The sequence below is a fragment of the Dasypus novemcinctus genome, chromosome 19 (assembly GCF_030445035.2).
Source record: "Dasypus novemcinctus isolate mDasNov1 chromosome 19, mDasNov1.1.hap2, whole genome shotgun sequence".
Lineage (NCBI taxonomy): Eukaryota > Metazoa > Chordata > Mammalia > Cingulata > Dasypodidae > Dasypus > Dasypus novemcinctus.
Genome location: NC_080691.1, coordinates 29,965,486 through 29,988,783, shown reverse-complemented (window position 1 = coordinate 29,988,783; position 23,298 = coordinate 29,965,486). Strand labels below are relative to the sequence as shown.

The following is a 23,298-nucleotide window of genomic DNA, read 5'->3' as shown; positions in this document are numbered from 1 at the left end:
TCATTGGTGTGGAACGTTTGTTACAATTGAAGCAAGCACATCTTTATAATGTCAGTTTTTTTAAAGAGTGCCTTTTCAGACGGCATTCAAGGGCCTTCACCATCTATCTCCCTGTAGGATAATCACCCCGGAGATGCAGTAACAGAGGCAAGTTGAAGTTTCAAACTCAAACCATTTGCTGCCTCAACTGTAGCAGATAACGACCAGATTTCCCACAGTAAAAGGTACTTCGGCTTTAGCTGGCTTGACGATCAGAAAGGCCAGGTAGAGCAGCCTGGCTGCCATCCTCCTCGCAGATGGCTACGAGAGCCGGGCGAGGCTCCCCGGCAACCTCCTCAGGGACCAGACGCACAAAGCAGGCGCGTCCCAACCTCCGCATCCTGCTCAACCGTCAAATTCAAACTTCCAACCCCGCCGGCCGGGTTTGCCGTTCTCCCTTTCCTATTGGCCGCAGAGTCAAAGGAGGAAGCCATTTGATTGGCTCTCCCCTTAAAGAATCGGGCGGGGCCTGGCTGAGACGCCGCTGTCCGTCCTAGGCTCGGGCACTCTGATTGGTTCAAACACGGCCGGGTCCCGCCCGCCCCGTTCCCGGGTTCAAACGCGGCGGCGGGAGGCGCGGGGTGCGGCAGAGCGTGGAGTCGCGGGGGGCGGTGGAACGTGAGTCTGATCCCCCACCCGGGATTCTCCCCCAACCCCGCTCCTCGAGGCTTTCCCAGGTTTTCCCTCCCGCTTAGGGGAGGGCCGCGATTCCACCCGAGGGCTGCCGGGCGTTGGGAGTCTTCCCTGCCGCTGCCGGGCGCGCACCCCACCCTCCCCGGAGCCTAAGGGTCCGCCAGGTGGTGCCTGGGGCGTGAGCAACTGTTTCTTACTCTGGGTGGGGTTGTGTGTGTGTACTGCTCTGCCTCCTGCCAGCATTTCCTGCATTCTCTCTAGCGGGGTGACAGCAATTTATGTAGGTGCCCTTAACAATGCACTTAAGCCTCATGCCTATCTGGGCCTCCCTGCTATTGTTGAAGGCCAGATCCTGCCTGCCTCAAGACCACTGCCCTGGCTGTTTCCCTGCCGGGGGTACCTTTCTTTCCCCAGATTTCACTGAGGCTTGGTACTCACCTTATTCATGTCTTCGTTTAAATGTTATTTTCTCAGTTAAGTCTGCTCTGAGTACACTGTTAAAATTGCAGATACACCCCCCCCCCCAGTCGCCCTTACCTTGCTCTTTTTTTAAAAAAATATCCCTTCCAAGGTACTATGTAATTGCTTATTTCAGTCATTCATTCAATAACTACTAGCACCTACTATGTGTCAGGCTATGGTATCCCCACTACGTGGGAACAAAACACTCCCTGCCCTTGGAGAGCTTACATTCTAAGGGGGCATATAAAAAGAAACTTTATAAGTAAGACAGTGAGTCGGGTAAGTGTATGACTTCTTGTTAAAGTGAATTACAATATTTTCTTTAAAAAGTTTTATTTTTTATTTATTTCTCTTCCTTTAACAACTCCCCCGCCCCCCGCCCCCGTTGTCTGCTCTCTGTATCCATTCACTGTGTGTTCTTCTGTGACTGCTTCTGTCCTTTATCAGTGGCACCGGGAATCTGTGTTTCTTTTCTTTGCGTCATCCTGTTATATCACCTCTCCATGTGTGTGGCGCCACTCCTGGGCAGGCTGCACTTTCACGCTGGGCGGCTCTCCTTACGGGGTGCACTCCTTGCGTGTGGGGCTCCCCTACACGGGGGACACCCCTGTGTGGCAGGGCACTCCACACAGGTCATGAGACCCTGGGTTTGAACCCTGGCCCTCCCATGTGGTAGGTGGATGCTCTATCAGTTGAGCCAAATCCGCTTCCCTGCAATCTGGTTTTTAACCTCCATCATCAGACTGTTACCTAAGGCCAGCCCATGTCTGATTTTTCACTTCCCTAAGCCTAGTTTCTTGAGGGAGCTAAAGGTTTCTCAAGCCCTTCCTGCTCCAAACGGCAGGTGTCTTAGGTATCATCAGTACCCACTTGACCTTTTCCAATCTCTCTTCAGCACCAGTGGGGAAATGTTGAAGTTCAAATATGGAGCCCGGAGTCTGCTGGATGCCTGTGCTGCTGAACCCATTGCCAGCAGGGCCTCCAGGCTGAATCTTTTTTTCCAGGTAACCAGCTGCTCTGCCAGCTTTGCTCACCTATGTTTGTGTCCTTGAAAACTCATCACTCCCATTGGCTTTTATTATAGGACAGAGGCTGATTTTTCTAAGAGAAATCCTATTTGGTGCTTTATATGAGCTGCTTCCTTTATGAAAAGGAGCCACTGTGCAGACAGGAATAGACTCCTGAACTGTCCTTGAAAGGAGATTTTTAAAAAAAAGAGTTTTCATACTTTATGCATTTGTACTATTTGTCCTTTTATTAAAAAAAAAAAAGAAAAAGACATTCTTTTACCAATATTTCTGTAGGTATAATCCTGTTTCTTTTCCATTCAAGAGATGTTCACTGTTTAGATCTTTTTAAAAGAGTGGTTTTGATATGTGCCTACACCTGCCAAAATATAGAAAACTTCCGTTGCTCCAAAAGTGTAATCTTGTTTTAAAACCTCATGCTAGGACATTATTTCCAAGTAGATTTCTAAGCTTTTGTTTCTGATATTTAGGAAACACTGTTGAAGTAAAAATCTTTGGAGTTACATATTCACAAGTGACAGGGCCAGTATAGACAGATATAAAGATTTAGGTTCAAATTCTGGCTCCAGCACTTGTTAGCTGTATTACGTTGGGTGAGTCACTTACCTTCTCTGAACTCATTTATTATTTAAAATAGAGGCTATAGCACTTAATTCATAGAGTAGTGAGGATTAAGTGAGAAAATCTATATAAAGCTCTCAGCACCTTACATGGCTCTTGGTAAGTCCTTTTGAAATGGTAGCTATTGTAAATACTAACTGTAGAAATAGAATAGTATTAATTTCTACTAGTTACAGTAATACATTTCTGTTAGCTTAGCAGTAACTATATTTAGGAGCATATTTAGGTAGGACACCTGTATGATGATAAATAGAAATAGGTTTTTGATAAAATATTTTTCAGAATTTTGGGAAATGTTCAGACAGATCAGAGAGGTTGTTCTTTGGGACCATTCCTGTCACATCAGATATTTTTCATAAATGAACTGTCTCTAAGCCGCCCAAAGTGCCGCTACTTTTTAGGTCCTTTACGGTTTTCCTCTCAAACTGCTGCAATTTATGCAGCAGCTTAATTTATTATAGCTGCTCATTGCTACCATTTATTAAGTGCTTATAATGTGCTGATTATGTCATAATTATTGATGACTTTCAGTGTGCCAGGCCCAGGGCCAAACATGTTCCTGATATCTCGCTTCAGCCTTATAACTGAGGTAGGGAATATTATTTACATTTTAGATAGTAGACTGAGATAAAGAGGGAGGTAAGGACTTGCCCAAGGTCACACAGCCTATAAATGGCAGAGCCAGGCTCTTAGGTCTGTGTGACTTCAAAGCCTGAGCATAGAACCATAGGGCCACACTGAGCTGGTCTGCAATCAGTGTCAGATTTTATTAAGCGTATCTTTAAATGTCATTATAGCAGCAAGGATTGTAGGTAAAACCTCACTTCATCTCATTTTTGATGATGCGTTTTCTCTCCCCTTCCAGGAAAGCCATTATTTGCAAGTGTAATACACACTTGACATTTGCCTCCAGTGAATAGCTGAGGATACTGTACCTTTCCCATACAGTGCTGTTTTAATGAGGCTTAGATACAGTAGCAATTTTGTTTTCCATTTAGGCAAGTACTTACACCTGGATCAGCTCGCGCGCGCGCGCGCGCGCGCCCCCCCCCCCCCCCCCCCCCCCCCCCCCCCCCCCCCCCCACTGTCCAACAAGTTCTAGGTCAGTGGTTGGCACACTTTTAGATTTTTGAGCCAGCAAATTTCACACATTTGCCAGGCTGACATAGGTTTGCCAACTTTTTATTTTGCTGAGTAAAGACAGAAAAAGAAAAACCTATTGTTTTCTTGCCCTTTTATTTCACAAAGAAAGGACATTTTTAAGAAACACTGGGAGAGGAAGGAGGTCATCTCAGAACGAAGGGCCATATTTTAGTTTGAAGATATTTAACTTTATAACTTTATAAACGTCGTCATGTCGTGCTCATTTTCTCTCATTTCATTTCATTGTAGACTGTTGAAAACTTGGTTAAGCAGTACTGTATTTGGGACAGCTGCTTTAGTTGGCTGAACTCACTGAAGGAACAGAAGAAACAATGAATCTTATTTTTCTGAGTTAGTGGCAGAATTGTGACTAAAGTGACAGATATGGGGGCCTTGTGACCTAGTGCTTCTGAAACCTGGCCAACGTCTGAATCTCTTGAGGAACTTGTTACTAAAACATTCTATCTGCCACCTGGAAAATTCTAAATCAGTAGGTTTAGGGATAGGCCCACAGATTTAAAAAAAAAAAAAAAAAGTTATCCAGGTGATTGAAATGTAGCCACTTTGTTTCTGTTATCAAACAACTCCTGAATTCGGTGGTTGAAAGCAATGGTTTATTTTTTCTAATGACTCTGGGTTGGCTCGACTCAGCGAGGACGTTCTCCTGCCCCACTCTAATAGCAGCTGGAGTCACTTGGGCTACAGTCATTTGGGAGCTTGGTTGGATCATCTGGGTGCTAACTGCCAACTGGGGCACTTCAGTGCTCGCTGATGGGACCTCTTTCACTCTCCATGAGCTCTTTTATAACTTAGTAGTTTAGCCCAGGAGTTGTAAATTTTTTCTGTAAACAGTGAATACTTTAGCCTTTGTGGACAATATGGTCTCTGTTACAACTACCCAACTCTGCCTGTGAAGGTGAAAGCATTCATGGACTATATGTAAATGAATGAGCATGACTGTGTTCCAATAAAACTTTATTTATAAGAACAGGTGATGAGCCAGAGTCAACCTATGGACCATACCATGCTGATCCCTGATGTAGGCCCAGGATTTTTTTTTTTTTTACACATGGCATCTGGCTTTCCAAAAGAGCAAAAGCAGAAGCTGTTTGGCTTTTTTAGGGCCTCACCTTGAATTGGCATAATGTCACATGTCACATTCTTTCGGTCTAAGTGAGTCACAGGAACAGTGCAGATTCAAGGGTAGGGAAATAGACTCCAGCTTTTGATAGGAGGAATGGCATGCATATCAGGGATGGAGGAATTGTTGGCAGCCCTCTTTGCTGACAGACCTCCGCCCAATTCACAGGCAGGCATACGGGAACCATTACCCTAGACCAGGAGTTGCAAACTCATCATGCCCTTGGGGGCAGGTAGTGAGTGTAAATGAGTCAGGTGGGCTAGATGCAAGACTGAGAGTCAGGTCTGCTATGAACTGCCGAATATATCTGCCATGAAGAGGGGGTAGCATTACTCAGCTCCATCTCACCCTGACCAGGCAGGAATGTGGGCCTAATGTTGCCAGATCCGCCAGTTTTTTTTTCAAGAGAAGCCAGAAACCCCAAATTTTATGACATTTTTGATTTTTAAATATTGGCAGATAATTCAAATTATTTTACACACTACAGGCCAAACACAACATGTCTGTGGGCTAGATACAGCCTGCCAGTTTGTAACAATTTCTCTAAATCATGAATAAATTCAGTTTTAATGATAGTCAGAACATTCACACTACTCTAGATGGTCCAAGTGAATTAACAAAACAAATTATATTAACAAACCTCTGAGCACACATGAAAGACATAACAATCATTGAATCATTGTGTCCTATTGTAGAAACATGGAAATGTGTCAGAACCAGCAGGGTCCAGAGTAAATGTTCAAGGCTTAGAACCACAAGAATAAAAGCCTTTTTCTTATTAATAGCATGCTTATGAAGTTTTTTCCCCAGGTGCCGATAAAAGAAACCCATAGTAATGAATTGTGCAAATGATAACTTAATGACTGTCAATTGACGTTGCTTGAAAGAAGGAAGTCAGAGGATTGTGCTGTTAGCATGTGTCGTGAGCAGTTACTTGTAATTTACTCTGTGTGGATGTTATTGATCAAAGCTTTTCATTATTGACAGTGTCTCCATCTGCTGTTTGCTGTTTTTAGGGGAAACCACCCTCTGTGACTCAACAGCAGATGTCTCTTTCCCGAGAAGGGATATTAGATGCCCTCTTTGTTCTCTTTGAAGAATGCAGTCAGCCTGCTATGATGAAGATTAAGCACGTGAGCAACTTTGTCCGGAAGTGTAAGTTTGGGGGAATTTTTCTTAAACTGTTTTGTTAAAGAAAACCAGAAGGATGCCGTAGTCAGAATGAGTTAATGATTGATAAGGGGTAAGAACTCTGTTCTGGAATAAGATGGACCTACGTTCAATTTCAGGTTCCAAGTTGGGAGACCTGATAAGTCAGGTCTCTTGGTTGCAAGCGACAGAAACGCAGCTCAATCTAGCCTAGGCCAAAGAGTGACTTTATATAGTAAGCTCATGAAATTGGGCGATCCAGGGGTGGGTCAAGCTTCAGACCTGGCTGGTTCCCCGGACTTAAATAATGTCTATCCCTACCTTCACCCAGGTGTGACTTATCCATTAGACAGAGTATACATGGTATTAATTTTTACTAATTTAAAATTGAAAGTGTTTATGCACAGACAAGGCTTATCCTGTTGGGCATGTAGTACACATTCAATAATTTTAAAAATTATTTTAAAAGCACGAGAAAAATGAAAATAATAATAATATATAATGAATCCAGCCTGGGTTATATTCCTCCTATACCAATGTGGTCATAAAATATAAATTCTGATAATTTTATGGAGAAGGTACCCATGGAGGCAAAAGTGCCTAGGGCCTATAAAAGTTATAATGTGGCCCTGCCCTCATCCTGTTCTTTGCTTTGCTCAACTTCCATATGGCAGTGGGGTTGGGAAGTGGCTGCTGATGCCTCAGTTTCATATTCTTTTTATCTTACACCAGCACTTTTCAGCTGGAGACAGTTTTGTCCTCTAGGGGACACTTGGCAACTTCTAGAGACATTTTTGGTTGTCTAGGAAAGGGGGTACTACTGGCGTCTAGTGGGTGGAGGCCAGGGATGCTGTTCAACATCCTATAATGCACAGGCTGACCCTTCACAACATAGAATTATCCAGCCTAAAATGTCAGTAGTGCAGAGGTTGAAAAAGCCTGCCTTACTCAACCTTGCTATGGAACCAACTACCCTAAACTTGAGTGGCTTGAAACAGTCATTGTAGTACCTCTCATGATTCTCAGGGTTTCCTGGGGCCAGCTGGGGGCTCCTCTGCTCCATGTGATTTTGGCTGTTTGCAGTCACCTGGGGGCTCACCTGGACTGGAATGCCCAAGGTGGTGCTCTCATGTTTGGTGCCTTTGCTGGAAGGCTGGGCTTAGCTGGGACTGTGGGATGGTGCGGCCTTTCTGTCTCTCTCCCTCCATATGGGCCCAGGGCCCCTGCTTTCCTCCTGGCTTCTTTATGTGGTCTTTGTACATCAAGGCCCAGCAACCTATGTCCTGGGCTGCCTGTTACGTAAATAAAATTTGCTTTCCCATTTCCTTACATATTGTCTATGGCTGTTTTGGGGCTATAATGACAGAGTTGAATATTTGTCACAGAGACCATATGGTCCACAAAACCTGAATATATTTACTGTCTGGGCCTTTACAGAAAAGAGTATGTCCACCACAGTGACTTTCCATATTTTACATGTACTATTTAATGTGCAAAGTAAGCACAATACCTATCTAATAAGACTGTGTGGAGATGGAAGGAATTAATGCCCAGGCCAGTTTCTCATGTTGCCTGGTACATGATAGACACTCAATAATGATAATCATATATCTCAGAAAGTTTGATCTCAAATTCATCTTTAACTTTAAATGTATTTGGGGTACTTACTCATTCTATATTTGTTTGAATAAGTGCCTTGTTTTTTTTTTTTTTAAGATTATTTATTTATTTCTCTCCCCTTCCTTCCCACCCCGGTTGTCTGTTCTCTGTGTCTGTTTGCTGCGTCGTCTTCTTTGTCCACTTCTATTGTTGTCAGCGGCACGGGAATTTGTGTTTCTTTATATTGAGTCATCTTGTTGTGTCAACTCTCCGTGTGGGTGGCACCATTCTTAGGCAGGCTGCACTTTCTTTCGTGCTGGGCGGCTCTCCTTATGGAGTGCACTCCTTGCATGTGGGGCTCCCCTATGCGGGGGACACCCCTGTGTGGCAGGGCACTCCTTGCGCGCATGGCCAGCTCCACACGGGTCAAGGAGGCCTGGGGTTTGAACCGCAGACCTCCCCATGTGGTAGACGGATGCCCTAACCACTGGGCCAAGTCCGCTTCCCTGTTTTCTTGAATATTTAAATTCTCAAGGGGGGGATGGGAGGAGAAGGGAAATTATGTGACAGTCTGTCTACTGAGCCATCCACAGGTACATTCATTAGTCTTGAGACTGCTGCCTTCTATGTACTTAAAATAATTGACTCTTCTGGAATCATTCAGTAACCAGGGGGCTATGCTTAGTAGAATGTAGATTTCTTTTCCATCAGAACCTTTTTCCAGGGAACTGTTTCATTCTTTTGAAGAGGCTTCCCGGAAGTATGGTTGAGAAGCTATGATTGGAAAAAGATAATTACAGATGATTGCATTAATACTGCTACCCCCACCCCTTTTCTCTTAAGAGTTTCTGTTTTGGAACATTAGCTTTGCTTTTCTATGTGAAGAAAGCTCCACAAGCTACTACTGCCCAATCTTGAGTCTCCCTATAGGGAGTAGAGATTTTCTGTGGGTATTATTGGAAGGAATAGGACAGAGAGAATGGCCCTGAAGCAGAAATGTCTCTGAATTTGGGCTGAGGATGGGGAAATATAACTAGCATCTAGGAACCAGGAAAGGAATTTTTGTCTTAATCACTGTTTTGTCCTCAGTGCCTAAAACAGTGCCTGGCACATAGTAGGTGCTGAATAAATATTTGTTGAATGCATATATTGCTAAGGAATATAATATATGCCAAAACATTAAACATGGTATGATAAAATTGATGTAAAAATAAGCATTAAAGTATTAGAATGTGCATGGCAAAGTGTTAATTGTCCAAGGTGGGCTCTTGGTCATTTGAAATAACAGGTGAGGGAAGCGGACTTGACCCAGTGGTTAGGGCGTCTGTCTACCACATGGGAGGTCTGCGGTTCAAACCCTGGGCCTCCTTGTCCCGTGTGGAGCTGGCGCATGTGCAATGCTGATGAGCGCAAGGCGTGCCATGCCTTGCAGGGTTGTCCCCCTGTGTAGGGGAGCCCCATGGGCAAGGAGTGCCCCCCATAAGGAGAGCTGCCCAGCGTGAAAGCAAGTGCAGCCTGCCTAAGAATGGCACCACCCTCACAGAGAGCTGATATAAGATGATGCAAGAAAAAGAAACACAGATTCCCGTGCCACTGACAATAACAGAAGCGGACAAAGAAGAAGATGCAGCAAATAGAAACAGAGAACAGACAACCGGGGCAGGAGTTGGGGGTAAGGGGAAAGAAGTAAATAAATAAATAAATAAATAAATAAAAAGAAATTACAGGTGAAATTCTACCCTCTTTGCACTACATTTACTGAAGGCAAAAGCTTTTATATGTTCATTGCTTTATTAATTATGGGCAAATGACTGGCAAATGCTTTAAGTAGAGTTTTTCCTAATCGCAAACATAATACAAAATTAAATATAAAAGGTAATTATAATGAGAAAATTTATGAGCAATCCCTCAAAATCCTGCCCATCAGTGATAACCAGTCAATAGTTTGGTACACAGTATTTCGTTTTTATTCTGTAGTTTAAAAAAAATATTTTCTACAAATACTAGGAAAATGATGCCATTTCTAAATTAAGATATGATAACAGAAATACAGAGAATGGTATGTTTAAATGACATTTAAAAAGTACAAAGGGGGAAGCATCTGTGGCTTAATCAGTTGTGCTCCCGTCTACCATATGGGAGGCCCTGGGTTAGCGTCCCAGGGCCTCCTTGTGAAGGCAAGCTGGCCTGTGTGCCATGGAGAGCTAGCGCAGCAAGATTACTCGACAGAGGGACAAGCAGACACAGAAAAAATGCACAGCGAATGGACACAGAGAACAGACAGCAAAAAACAAGCTGCAAGGTGGGGAATAAATAAATAAATAAATAAATAAATCTTTTTAAAAAAAAAGTACAAAGGACCAAACCTCTTCATGAATAAGATATAAGTGAGGGAAAGTGAGTACTCAAAGATTACCAGGGGAGTGGATGTAGCGCAAGTGGTTGAGTGCCTGCTTCCCATGTATAATGTCCCGGGTTCAATCCCTGGTACCTACTAAAAACAAACAAAAAGCCACCTTTCTTTGGGGAGTGGATATAGCTCAGTGGTTGAGTGCCTGCTTACCATGGGCAAGGTCCTGGGTTCAACCCCTAGTACCTCCTTTAAAGAAAAAAAAAATTACCAGACTTGGTGTTTGTTCATTTTGTTGTTTTGCTAATTTTCTCTCCTTATATTCTCATTAATTCTACTCTATCAGTAAAACAAAAATGTTCTACATATTGTTTTGTAGTCTATCATATCATAAATATCTTTCCATTATAATAAATATGGTCCGTGTGCATAAATATAAATTTCAATAAAAGATTTATTATGGTAAAGTTCCAGACATACCTAAAGATAGAGAATAATATAATGAACCCTGTCAACTAGCTCTAGCAATTATCAATCCTTTTCCATCCATTTCTAACATGATTCTTGTTGAATTACAAAAAAAAGTAGACCTTTTTGGAAATGTTTTTTAATAAGATGGGTTTTGCACTTTTTTCTCATTTTCTGTTATGTGTATGCATTGAAAAAAAATAACTTGTTCACAAAGTAAGTGGATGGGAATAGAAATAACTTTGTTGTAAAAAATGTTACTAAATACTTTGAACTCCTGAGTAATAGTCCAATAGCACAGTTATCTATGATCAAAAATTATTTTTATTAATTTATCAACAAGCAACTCAATTTGATCCTCTTAAAAATTTTAATGAAAACAAGAATGGACTCTTGTTGAATTTTAAACAAAATGGATTATATAAGCATAATGTTTTGCCACTAGCTTTGTTCACTTAGCAGTATATTTACTCAGTTATTTATTGAGCACTCACCATGTGCCAGGTTCTTTTTTAGGAAATGGATTTACAGCAGTGATCAGAATAGACAAAAATCCCTGTCCCCCGGGAATATACATTCTAACATAGATTGTCCTACTTCATTATTTTTAACATGGTAATACGGATGGTCTTTTAGGCTCTTTCTGACTCCTGTTCATGGACTTTTAGGTTGTTCAGCTTGTTGAATTACAGTGCTCATTGTAAGCATCTTTTAATGTATTTTTTTGAGCAGGTGTGAGTGTTTTTATGAATGGTTAATTCCTAAAAGTTGAAATGTTGGATTATTGGGTTTCAAAAAAGAAAGCAGAGTAAGCCGTGTTGGCTTTGCCCAGACCAAGTGTTTATCTGACAAGGCCATTCTTCGACTACATTTTCATTACAGTACTTTGGGTCTTTATCTGCACTTCAATATTTAATATCCACTGGGATCTTAAATACTATAACTGAAAATGCATTGGGGTGAGGGGTGATGTGTTTTGGGGCCACAGAAACTGCTAGTATTTAGAGACATGAAGATTAAAAATATATATATAGGGAAGCAGACTTGGCCCAGTGGTTAGGGCAACTGTCTACCACATGGGAGGTCTATGGTTCAAACCCTGGGCCTCCTTGACCCGTGTGGAGCTGGCCCATGTGCAGTGCTGATGCGCGCAAGGAGTGCCATGCCACGCGGGGATGTCCCCTGTGTAGGGGAGCCCCACGCGCAAGGAGTGTGCCCCGTAAGGAGAGCCGCCCACCGCAAAAGAAAGTGTAGCCTGCCTAAGAATGGTGCCACCCACACGGAGAGCTGACACAACAAGATGACACAACAAAAAGAAACATAGATTCCCATGCCACTGACGACAACAGAAGCGGACAAAGAAGAAGATGCAGCAAATAGACACAGAGAACAGACAACCGGGGTGGGGGGGAAGGGGAGAAAAATAAATATATAAATCTTAAAAAAAAATATATATATATATATATTTATTTATTCCTCCCCATGGCTCCCTCGTCTGTCTGCTCATTATTTCCACTTGCTGTTTGAGCTCATCTGCTCCTTGTGTCCACTCATTTTCCACTCCTCTTCTTTAGGAGGCAGTGGGTACCAAATCTGGACCTTCCGTGTGGGAGGTGGGCACCCAACTGCTTGAGCCACATCCTCTCCTATTTTTATTTTTTAATTTATCTGCCCCCCCCTTGCGGCTTGCTTGCTGTCTGCTCTCTCTGTCCATTCGCTGCATGTTCTTCTGCTTGTCTGCTTGTCTCCCTTTGTTGCATATCTTGCTGTGCCAGCTCTCTGCTGGTGCATGCCTCATCTCTCCACAGGCTCAGGCCAGCTTGCCTCCACAAGGAGGCCCTGGGATGCGAACCCAGGGCCTCCCATGTGGTAGATAGGAGCCCAGCTGATTGAGCCACAGCCACTTCTCCCCATTTTTTTTTTTTAAGTCTTAGGCTTGAGTTTAGTATCTCACGTGTTCACCTTAATGGTCAAAAAATCTTTGCTCAACAACAAAAAGACAACCCAATTAAAAAATAGACAAAGGACTTGAATAGACATTTCTCCAAGGAAGATACATAAATGGTCAAAAAGCACAGGAAAAGATGTTCAGCATCATTAGCCCTTAGGAAAATGCAAATAAAAACTGTAAGTGTAGCTTGAGTCATTGAGTGCCTTCCTCCCACATGGGAGGTCCCAGGTTCGGTTCCCAGTTCTTCCTGAAAAAAAAAAAAAAAAACACCAAATAATAAGGAAAACAAGTGAAAGAAACCAACTCCGGGAAGCTGATGTGGCTCAGTCTTTGAGCACTGGCTTACTACGTATGAAGTCCTGGGTTTATTCCCTGGCCCCTGGTACCTCAAAACAACAAACAAACAAAAAACCACAAGATACCTCTTCACATCCACTAGGATGGCAAACAATTTGGTGATTCCTCCTAGTTAAACATAAAATTACCATTGGTATTAGGGTTCTCTAGGGAAACAGAATCAACAAGAGATACAAGACAGATATTGTCAATAGTATTCGATTCTATAAGAGTCTCACGCAGCTGTGGGGATGCACAAGTCCAGGTTCCGCAGGCAGGCTGCAACCAGGGGCTGCAATGAAAGTCCAGTGAAGGTTCTTGAGGAGTTCTCAGAGACGTTGACTATCCAAAGACAACCTGGGAAATTCTCAATCAATGCTGGAATCATTTCCCCTTTTAAGGCATTCACCTGATTGCTGATCGCAGTCTCTCTGATTGATGTAATTGTAATCAGCCATCTATGATTTCCCACTGCAGTAAAGTCAGCTGTGACTAAGTTCATAAATGCCCTTGTATTACAGTTAGCCCAGTACTTGCTTGACCAAACAACTGGACACAATTGCCAGGCCAAGTTGATACAGTAGCCTAACCATCATACTATATGACCCTGAGATTGTCCTCTGAGGTATAAACCCAAAGGAATTGAAAACAAGGACTTGAACAGATACTTGTATACCAGTATTCATAGCCTCATCATTTGCTTAGCCAAAAGGCAGAAATAGCCTAAGTGTCCATTGACTGATGAAAGGATAGATAAAATGTGGCATAACTCTACATTAGAATAGTATTCAACTATAAAAAGGCATGAAATTCTGAGATATAACATGGATGGATCTTGAAAACGTTATGCTGAGTGAACTAAGCCAGACAAAAAAGGGCGTATAGTGTATGATTTCACTTACATGAAATATCTAGAACAAACAAATTCATAGAGACAGAAACTAGATTTGAGGTTACTAGGGGCTAGGGTCCGGGAGAATGGGGAATTATTGCTTAATGGGTACAGAGTTTCTGTTTTGAATGATGAAAACATTTTGGTCGTGGATGGTAGTAAATGTAATTACTTCTAAATTTAATTAATTGCATATACGATTAATGCCACACTTAAATTGTGAGTTGTAAACTTAAAATGGTAAAATGGCAAATTTTATGTTATACATATGTTACTACAAAAAGACAAAGACAAAAACAACAACAATAAAAAATAGCCTTTGGATGAAGAAATTGTGATTTGGAATGGTTTCTCAGAATTCTGAGAGGGTATAATGGTGGTTTTACCTACAAAGCAGTTTGTCTACTCGTGTGGTTGAGATGCCAGGTGGTGGCCAGTCACAGATCCAGAGTTGTTACATTGGACAACACTGTAAGTAACTTTAGGGCCTGTCATAGTTTGTCACAGGGTTGCCAATGCAAAGTACTAGAAGTTGGTTGGCTTTTACAATGGGAATTTTATCTGAGGTAAAAGCTTACAGTTCTGAGACCATGAAAAGTCCAAATCAAAGCACCATCAAAGATGCTTTCTCACAAAAATCAGCTACTGGTGATTCTGGCATCATGCCACATGGTGAAGATGGCCACTGGTCTCTCCAAGGTCCCTGCCTTCTCCTCCAGAATCTGTTGTCTCCTGGAACTCAGCTGTGGGCATCCAGGCATAGGGCTTGTCTCTTTCTGGGCCTTCTCACTCAGTTTTGGCTGCTCTGCTTTCTTTCTGAGTTCAACTGTTAGCGATGAGGCCTATGGCTCATCTCTTCAGCCTTGAGCTGTGATGTGGACCCTGCCTGTTGGGGGCTCTGTGCTTGAGCTTTGGCTGCTAGTGATTCTCAAGTCCTCTCTCTCATTGCAGAATCAAAACTCGCAGCTTCCTTTCTCTGTGTCTCCGTTTATATAAAGTTCCAGTAAGAGGACAGAAACCCAATCTAAGTCACACCTCACTGACATAGTGCAATCAAAAGGGCCCCACACCCACAGGAAATGGATTTGTTCAAGAACATATCTTTTTTTGGGGAAGGGGGATTTCACCAAATTCAAACTGTCACATACTACCCTTTGAATCCCAAAAATACATGTTTTTTCCATATGCAAATACATTCATTACATTACAATATTTCAAAAGCCTTAAATCATTTCAGTAGCCATGCTAAGTAGAAAATCACATCAAAATCACTTATATGTATATAGTCTGTCTTGTGTTAAAATTGCTCTTTGGCTATGGACCTGTTAAACTTAGAAAACAAGTTATCTGCTTCCAGTATACAAAGGGGGGGGGTCAGATGTAGGATAAGCATATGCAATACTATTAGGAGAAATTAGAAGGAGAACACGCGTCATGGGTCGCAAATGGTTGTCCTTGTGTGTGAGCAATAATAAAATCAGGTTCAACCTAGAGAAGATGCAAGTCAGCTTATTTGGGGAACTATAATTCAAAACTCAAATACTGGAGCTGAAAGAAACTTGGAAATGGACACAGAAGAGAGAGCTTGGCACAGCATTGTCAGGGCAAAAGGAAAAAATTGTGAAGCTTTCACTTTTTTTCCTGCATAAAATTCTCTATGTAGGCACTTGAGATTTCTTTCTTTCCAGACATCGTGATGAATTCATGCGGATCCAACCACCCCTACTGCCCGATTCCCCAAGGGACCAAGGGAAGGTGCTTTCAGGATGACTGACTAAAGTGAAAGATGGTCTCTGTGGGTAGAAAGACTCAGTATAGTGGATTCCATCATATGCGCCTTTGATCCAAGGGACTTCAACTTCACTCATGCAATAAAAGGAAGGGGAGGAGGGGAATAACAAAATTACGTTGGCAAATTCACCAACATTCTACACAATGGCTGTGGGTATGAGCTGGCTTTTCCCTTTGTTGGACTTCGTCCCTTCATTCTTTGACTCTAGAGCAGGGGTTCTTAACCCTTTTGCTCCACGGACCCCTTTGCCAGTCAGGTGAACACTACCCTTTCTCGGAACATAGTGGCAGATAGTTTTATGACACTCAACTAGCATTGGGTCTAACAATGATGGTAATTTCAAAGCATAGATGAGCATAGGCTATTTTTTGAGATATGCAGCAATGGTAATGTGGTATATAATGAATGCTACTGTAATTTATTGCTTACATTAGTAAGTGAAGGAAATGCTAGATTTCCGTTAGAGGCCATAGAAAATAAAGATAATAAGTTGATTTTTTTCAATTCAGACTCATGACTCCCTGAAATCTGTCCATGAACCCCTGGTTCAGAACCCCTGATCTAGAGTGATGGGCTATATGCTCCATTACAGTAGATTTCCGAGGTCCATGTAGGATTTCAAAACAGTCTTGGTCCTCAACTATGGCATCTTTCTGAGGGATTCTCTGGGATATTAGTGATTATCTGTGTTTCTTGCCTTCCTTTGGACGTAATCTCTGTATAAGATGTAATTCACCTGTTATGTACAGGATTGCATTTTTAGGTTAATCACTGCTGGCCCCTTCCATTCCTTTTTTAAAAAAAATCATGGTAACATATATAACAAAATTTGCCATTGTAACCTTTTAAAGTGTACATTTCAGTGGCATTAATTTTATAATGTTGTGCTAATACTACTTCCTGCCATCGCCAAAGCTTTCCATCACTCAAACAAAAACTCTGTACCTATTAAGCAATAACTCCTCATTCTCCATCCCCCAGCCCCTGGTAATCTCTAAACTACTTTATGTTTCTATGAATTTGCTTATTCAGGATATTTCATATAAGTGGGATCATACAATATTTGTTCCTTTTTGTTGGATTTATTTCACTCAGCATGAAGTTTTCAAGGTTCATCGCTGTTGTAGCATGTCCCAGAACTTTATTCCTTTTTATGGATGAATACATTTCATTGCATGGAAATGCCACATTTTGTTTATCCATTCATCCATTGATGGACACTTGGTTATTTCCACCTTTTAACTTGTGAATAATGCTGCTGTGAACACTGGCGTACAAATACCTGAGTCCCTGCTTTCAGTTCTTTTGGGTATGTACCTAAGAGTACAATTGCCAGATCATATGGTAATTCTATGTTTAAGTTTTTTTTTTTTAAAGGAAGTCCTGAGGATTGAACCCAGGACCTTGTATATGAGAAGCAGGTGCTCAACTACTGAGCCACATCCATTCTCCAATGAGAGTTGTTTTTTTCATTTGTTTTTTAGGAGGTACTGGGGATCGAGTCCAGGACCTCATGTGTGGAATGCAGGTGCTTGATCACTGAGCTACATCCGCTCCCCACCAATAGCCAACTACACTATCCGTTTAGTCCATACTTCATTCATTGAGGATCTCTGAGAGATTGGAGTTGGAAAAGAAATGAGATTCTATGCTAAGAGAAAGATAGTAGCAAACTGTTTTGGATGTTTTACATGACAAACCTGCAGAGCAAATATCAGGGCATCATTTGGGTTCCTTGGGCTAAGGCCCCCCTTTTATTTTATTTTATTTTAAATAAATTTTACTGAAACATGTTCATAAACCATACAATCCATCTGAAGTATACAATCAATGGCATTTCTTTAGTTTTTTTTTTTTAAAGCATTGCCCAATATTAAGGCAAGGAAGGCATTACTATTACCAGCACAGTCAAAGGAAGATAAAATTTGGACTAGTGGGATAAAACTGAGCAGGATACATGTAGTCAGAATGGAATGATCTGGAAATGGTCTCCAAAGTCTAATGAGATGGGAATCATGTTGCTTATATCACATTGTAAGCCCATCTAAACACTGTCCTTCAGTGTTCAGAGAGGAAGAAAAGTTTGGATTTTGTCTTCCCCCCAATTTTCTAGGTCTACAGGATTCAAATCATAGCTACCATGGAAACTGTACTTTGGAATTTCTGGAGCCCTTAATTTTAACTTAACTTATAAAAACACTTTTGTGCTTATTTTATAATTATTCATGATGGATGAGAAAGTGACAAAATGTCTTGACAGTGAAGGAAGGCATAAGAACACTTTTCTTTCGTTCTTTTTTTCTTTTTTTTTGGCTTTCATAAAGATGCATGTATTTGAAGTACTTTATTTACCTGGGAGTAACTCTTCCATCTTTTGCAGATTCCAGTACCATAGCTGAGCTCCAGGAGCTCCAGCCTTCGGCAAAGGACTTTGAGGTCAGAAGTCTTGTAGGCTGTGGTCACTTTGCTGAAGTGCAGGTGGTCAGAGAGAGAGCGACGGGGGACGTGTATGCCATGAAAGTGATGAAGAAGGTGGCCTTGTTGGCCCAGGAGCAGGTAGGGGCATTTTAATTTCATACTCTTTCCCTTTTGTACTGGGATTTTCACTGCAGAGATGATAATTTGCTGATTGACATGTGGATTGAGAATGCAGGTTTTCCTCTGTGGTTCTATAGTTAGTTACAGTTGTGTGGGCAAAATGGCCTCTTGTGTTCTTGGCTGTTCTTGAGCTGATATTGGCTAAATTGAAGGCTTACAAGTTCCTCTTGATTTCTTTATCATATTTCTTTAGTTGTATTTTATTTCAGAACCAACTTGGCCTTTTAAGTAATGAATTTAAGATGATCTTTCATGACCGTCAGCTGGGGATTCAGGGATATGCATATCGTGGGATGAGTCAGATACTGTTTGCTTTTGTACATGCTTGATTTGTTTGTGTTGTGGGTATGTATATTTGATTTTAAAACAGGCCTTTGAGGAAGTTAAATATAATTGTTTGTTATGTGGCTGGGTGGTTGCTTGTTTGAGAGCAGGTAAGAAATTATCTTTTCAGTCCTAATATTTTTCTTTATTTTAAATAAGGCTGTCTCTGGGCATATTGATTCATTTGCTGTGTTTCTAGAGAGACAGCCATTAGCCTCGGAGTTCAAGAGTAATTTATCAGTTACAGATGTTGGCGTGTGCGTCGTGTGCCTGATAATGTTCCTGGCGCTGTGGGAAGTCTGGAGTTTTGCAGCTCCATGGCTGTTGCTCTCAGGACTTAAAAACAACCTTGGGAAGCAGAGGGAAAAATGCAAATCTATAAAGTGGGCAATTACCGGTTAAAGCATCCCAGGAGGGAGGAATAGTCGGTAAATGCACAAATGATGGAACAAAGAGAGAGATGTGAAGATACAGGACTGTCAGTGAGCCAGGGACAGTTAGGAAAGGTTCACAGAGCTGAGACAGAAAAGAGGTTCTGGGCAGAGAGATGTGTGAGCATGGGCAACATACATGTGGGGTGTGTATGAAGCTTTGAGTGATAGAACTCTATGCAGATGTTATGCATTTTTTTCTCCTTAGTGGCTTAGAGCCAAGAGCCTGGGTAATTGGGAGAAATGAGGACATTTGGGTGGTGTGTTGGGGGTTCCTGAGACCACATTGAGGTGCTATGATCTGCTAGGAGGCCTTATAGGACTCAGCATATCGTTTTACTCACAGCTCTGGTTTTTTTATGGTCAAAGGACACACGCAAAGAGTGCTGTGCCACGCATGGGTGTCCCCCGCGTAGGGGAGCCCCATATGCGCAAGGAGTGTGCCCTGTAACGAGAGCGCAAAAAAAGTGCAGCCTACCCAGGAGGGGTGCCGCACACATGGAGAGTTGACGCAGCAAGATGATGCAACAAAAAGAGACACAGATTCCTGGTGTTGCTGACAAGAATACAAGCGGACACAGAGGAACACACAGCGAATGGGCACAGAGAGCAGACAACTGGGCGGGGGAGGGGAGAGAGGAAAAAAAAAAAGTAGATCTTTAAAAAAAAAAAGGACGCAAAGGAAAGAGGCATGCGTCAAAGTCTGGAGGAAACTAGACACAGGCTTCCAAGAGTTTTCTTCCATTGATTTTACATGGGACATGCTCAATTCCCCCAGCAACAAGTTGTGACATGTAGTCACCCAGGAAGCCCATTAGAGACTCATCGTCTACGGCTTTTATTGGGTACTGTTCACAAAGGTTCCCCTCGACTAACATGTACCTAAATTCTAGATTCCCAGAAGGAAAGCAAGTATTCAGCATAAACTCCATTGTTTGTACAAACAGTTGCAGCACAATGAACTCTTTTTTTTCTGGGGATGGAACTCTCCTGAAACCCAAGTTCTCAGATGCCAGCCCGTGGCCAGCGTTGTAAGCAAGCGTTTCTAAGAGGAGCAGTCAGACCAGCTGTGTTAACTCCTTTCTGCACAAATAAGGAGGGGATACTTGTTGGGTAATCTCAAAAACCATGCCTTTGAATTCTCATGTAGTTAGTGAGGTGGCTGGAGATATTAAAGTTTTTGGAAGGAGGAGGTTGGGATCAAGTCTGGTTCCTGAGGAGGCCAATGATTTTGTGTAGTGGAGGGCAGGAAGCTGCTTTCAGAGTTCAAGAATGATGTGGCCTGCATTTAGGAATGAAACGTGAGCAGCATCAAAGAAAGAGAAAAGGATAGGATGTTGCAATCATTTTGAAGAGAGGAGTGGAAGATGCTTACTCAGCCTCGTAAAACGCAGGGAAGAACCATCTATCATCTGTACACACGTATTGAGCATCTCTTGGGTTTGGTGTGCTTTTAGATCCTGGGAAGAGACGTTAGATGTAGCCTGTGACCTTGAGATGCGTATGGTTTAGATGGGAAAATCGTGCATATGCAAAGAAAATAATCCAACATGCTACCCTACAAGCGAACCATGGAGATGCTCAAATAGATGTACCTATCTACAGGTGAATGACCTGAAATGACCCTCTGTGAGGTATGGGCTGGGGGAATGGATTTCAAAATCACACACACATCCTTACAAGGGAAAATATAAAAGAAAAGTATGGTCCTTAATTCAGCATAGGGAGTGAGTGAAAATAATGCCAGGCAGGAGGTAAGAGAGGAGATGGCATATTTTAAATAAACTCTTTAAAAATTTTGGAACAATTACAAACTTATAAAAAAGTCGCAAGTACAGTAATTTTTTTTCAAAAGCAAGCTGCTAATCTGATGGCCCACAATTTCTGAACACTTCAGTGTGTGTTTCCTACAATAAGGATGTTCTCCCACAACCATTAAAATCAGAAATTAATGAATATACTTTATTACCCTCTAGTCCCCAGACCCCCATTCAGGTTTCACCAGTTGTCCCGTAGAATAAAAGGATCCAGTTCAGGATCACACACAGCATTTAGCTGTCCTGAAGCTTCAGTCTTCTTCAGTCTGGAACAGCTTCTCAGTCTTACCTTGACTCTCATGACTGATGATTCTGAAGATTGCAGGCCAGTTACTTTATAAAATTTGCATTTGTTTGGTGTTGCCTCAGTTAAGGTTCAGGTTATATAGCTCTTTGGCAGGTATTTCACAGCTGTGATGCTGTGTTCTCACTGCATCCCAGCTGGTGACTCCCAGGTTCAGTGTGTTGCATTCATGATAATGTTTATTCCTTTTCTTTTTTTTGAGGTAAGGGGGGGTGGGATTTGAACCCAGGAGCTCACATGTGGAAAGCTGGCACTCAACCGCTGAGCCATATCAGCTCCCCTGATGTTCAGTCTGATCCTTTGATAAGCTGATATCTGCCAGGCTTCTCAGCTGTGAAGTTACTCTTCTCCCCTTCATAATTTAGTATTTCGTTGGGAAGTACTTTCAAACTAAGGAAATATTCATTCCTCAAAAACTTTCAATTTATTCTCTTATTTATTTATATCTGTATGGACCTACCTTTTCCTATTTTAGTGAATGAATTATCTGATACAGTCATTATTTATTTTGATACGCAGATTGTCCCCAAGTTGGCTAATGGGGCCCCTTCAAAGGGTGTATCTGTCCTCTTTACCCCCTACATTCTTTAAGTACTTCCTTGCTTTCTGGCATAAGATGTCCTAGGTTTCTCTGGCATAAGATGTCCCATCCCTGGGATCCATTATTTTCCCAAGAAGTCCTGGTTCCTTTTAGTGGAAAATGGTATTTAATGGCCAAGATCTAGGTACTAGGTGTTCTTGCTATTCCTGGGCCCCTCTCAGTGGGCAGAGCTAGGGAATACATGTATGTATACAGTATACACACATGTGCACTTCTGCAGCTACACATTTGCATCTGTATTTCTCTCTCTGTGTATATAGAAAACTGTGTCACACCAGTACTCCAAATCCCATCCATCTTCACATGTTTCCCTCTAAAGTTTTTAGCCCTAACATGTCTGTAACTTTCTTCTGACATCATCCTTAATATTTTCACTTATTTTATCACTGTTCCTGTACATAGCCAGTCTTCTGATGTTCCTGCCATCCCCACCCCTGCGTGGACTCAGATACCTTGCTCCCTACATGTGGCCCCTTTCCTCATGTGGGCTCCAGGCACCCTATGCTGGGCAGCCCCCACGCAGGGTTGCTGCCCTCCTCACCCTTCTCAGGCTCTGATGCCCCACCATTAGCTGTGTTCACGTGGGAGCACAAGTTCCTTGCCAAGCTTGAGCTCTTACTCAAGTGGTCCTCCCTCTACCCCTGCAGGGATGCCCTCGTCACTCTCCTTGGGCCTGGCACTCTGTTCTGGGCCACACGGCTCCCTCTTCTGCCACCAGCATGGATGCTTACCTTGTTTGCTCCCCTTCATGAAATGATTTTAGTAATGAATTAAGTGTTCAGGAAGGGAAGACATTTATGCTTAAGAGAAATGAGTTGACTTTAGAGAAAGATGCTAAGTAAATCATTGGACAAGTTCTGTGTGGACTCGGCGAAAATTTTGAGCCAAGCGGTGATTGGTGGAAATCCAGGCTAAGTGATAGCTTTTTTCTTTTTTTAAAAAAAATTGGTTGTATCAGTTTAGGCTTATAATGGAGGAAAGAGCATTTTTTTGTGTGTGTTCTTTTTGTTATAATTGTATAAAGGGCATCATCTTTTTTCCCGTAGGTCTCATTTTATGAGGAAGAACGGAACATATTATCCAGGAGCACAAGTTCTTGGATCCCTCAATTACAGTATGCCTTTCAGGACAAAAATAACCTTTATCTGGTGAGTCTTTACATTCATCTCCATGGAATTAGTTGAGTGCTGTGAGGCTCAGCTGTCGTAGCCACCAAATCAAATGTGGTTTTTGCCCAGGCAGTCTTGTGTTCATTCATTTTTTTCCCTGACTTTGAGATGTCCCTTTTTTCCTTGTTCTAAAGATTAAGGATGCTAAAGATTTAGAAACAGCCCCATTTATTGTTGGGAATTGTAGCTGTGGCTTAAAAGGGCAATGATGAGAAGTCATTTATTAGGGAGTAGTCTGTTGCTGCCTTTAATAGAATATTGCTTTAACCTTTAAAAATTGAGATGGTAATGCTTGCTTATTATAAAGAAATGCAAAGACTGGAGAAATGTATCAAGTAGAAGGGAAAGTCCTCTGTCTTCCTTCCCTAGGGAAACAAATGTTAATGGTTAGGTGTGTTCTTTCTGACCCTTTACTGTGCCCACTGGGACTGGGGGGAAAATATGTTTGTA

General features: G+C 42.0%; 1 protein-coding gene across 3 annotated transcripts in view; it reads left to right on the top strand.

The window, feature by feature from the left end:
- Positions 1-580: 580 nt before the first annotated feature.
- The window catches only part of CIT (citron rho-interacting serine/threonine kinase), a 182,961-nt gene continuing 160,243 nt past the window's right edge, over positions 581-23,298 (top strand). For all 3 annotated transcript variants that reach the window (XM_058281457.1, XM_058281456.1, XM_058281455.1), the window contains exons 1-5: positions 581-657; positions 2,030-2,138; positions 6,084-6,222; positions 17,985-18,160; positions 22,726-22,827. In XM_058281457.1, coding sequence (XP_058137440.1) covers positions 2,043-2,138; positions 6,084-6,222; positions 17,985-18,160; positions 22,726-22,827 — 513 coding nt within the window. In that variant the 5' untranslated portion in view covers positions 581-657; positions 2,030-2,042. The remainder of the gene's footprint in view (positions 658-2,029; positions 2,139-6,083; positions 6,223-17,984; positions 18,161-22,725; positions 22,828-23,298) is intronic.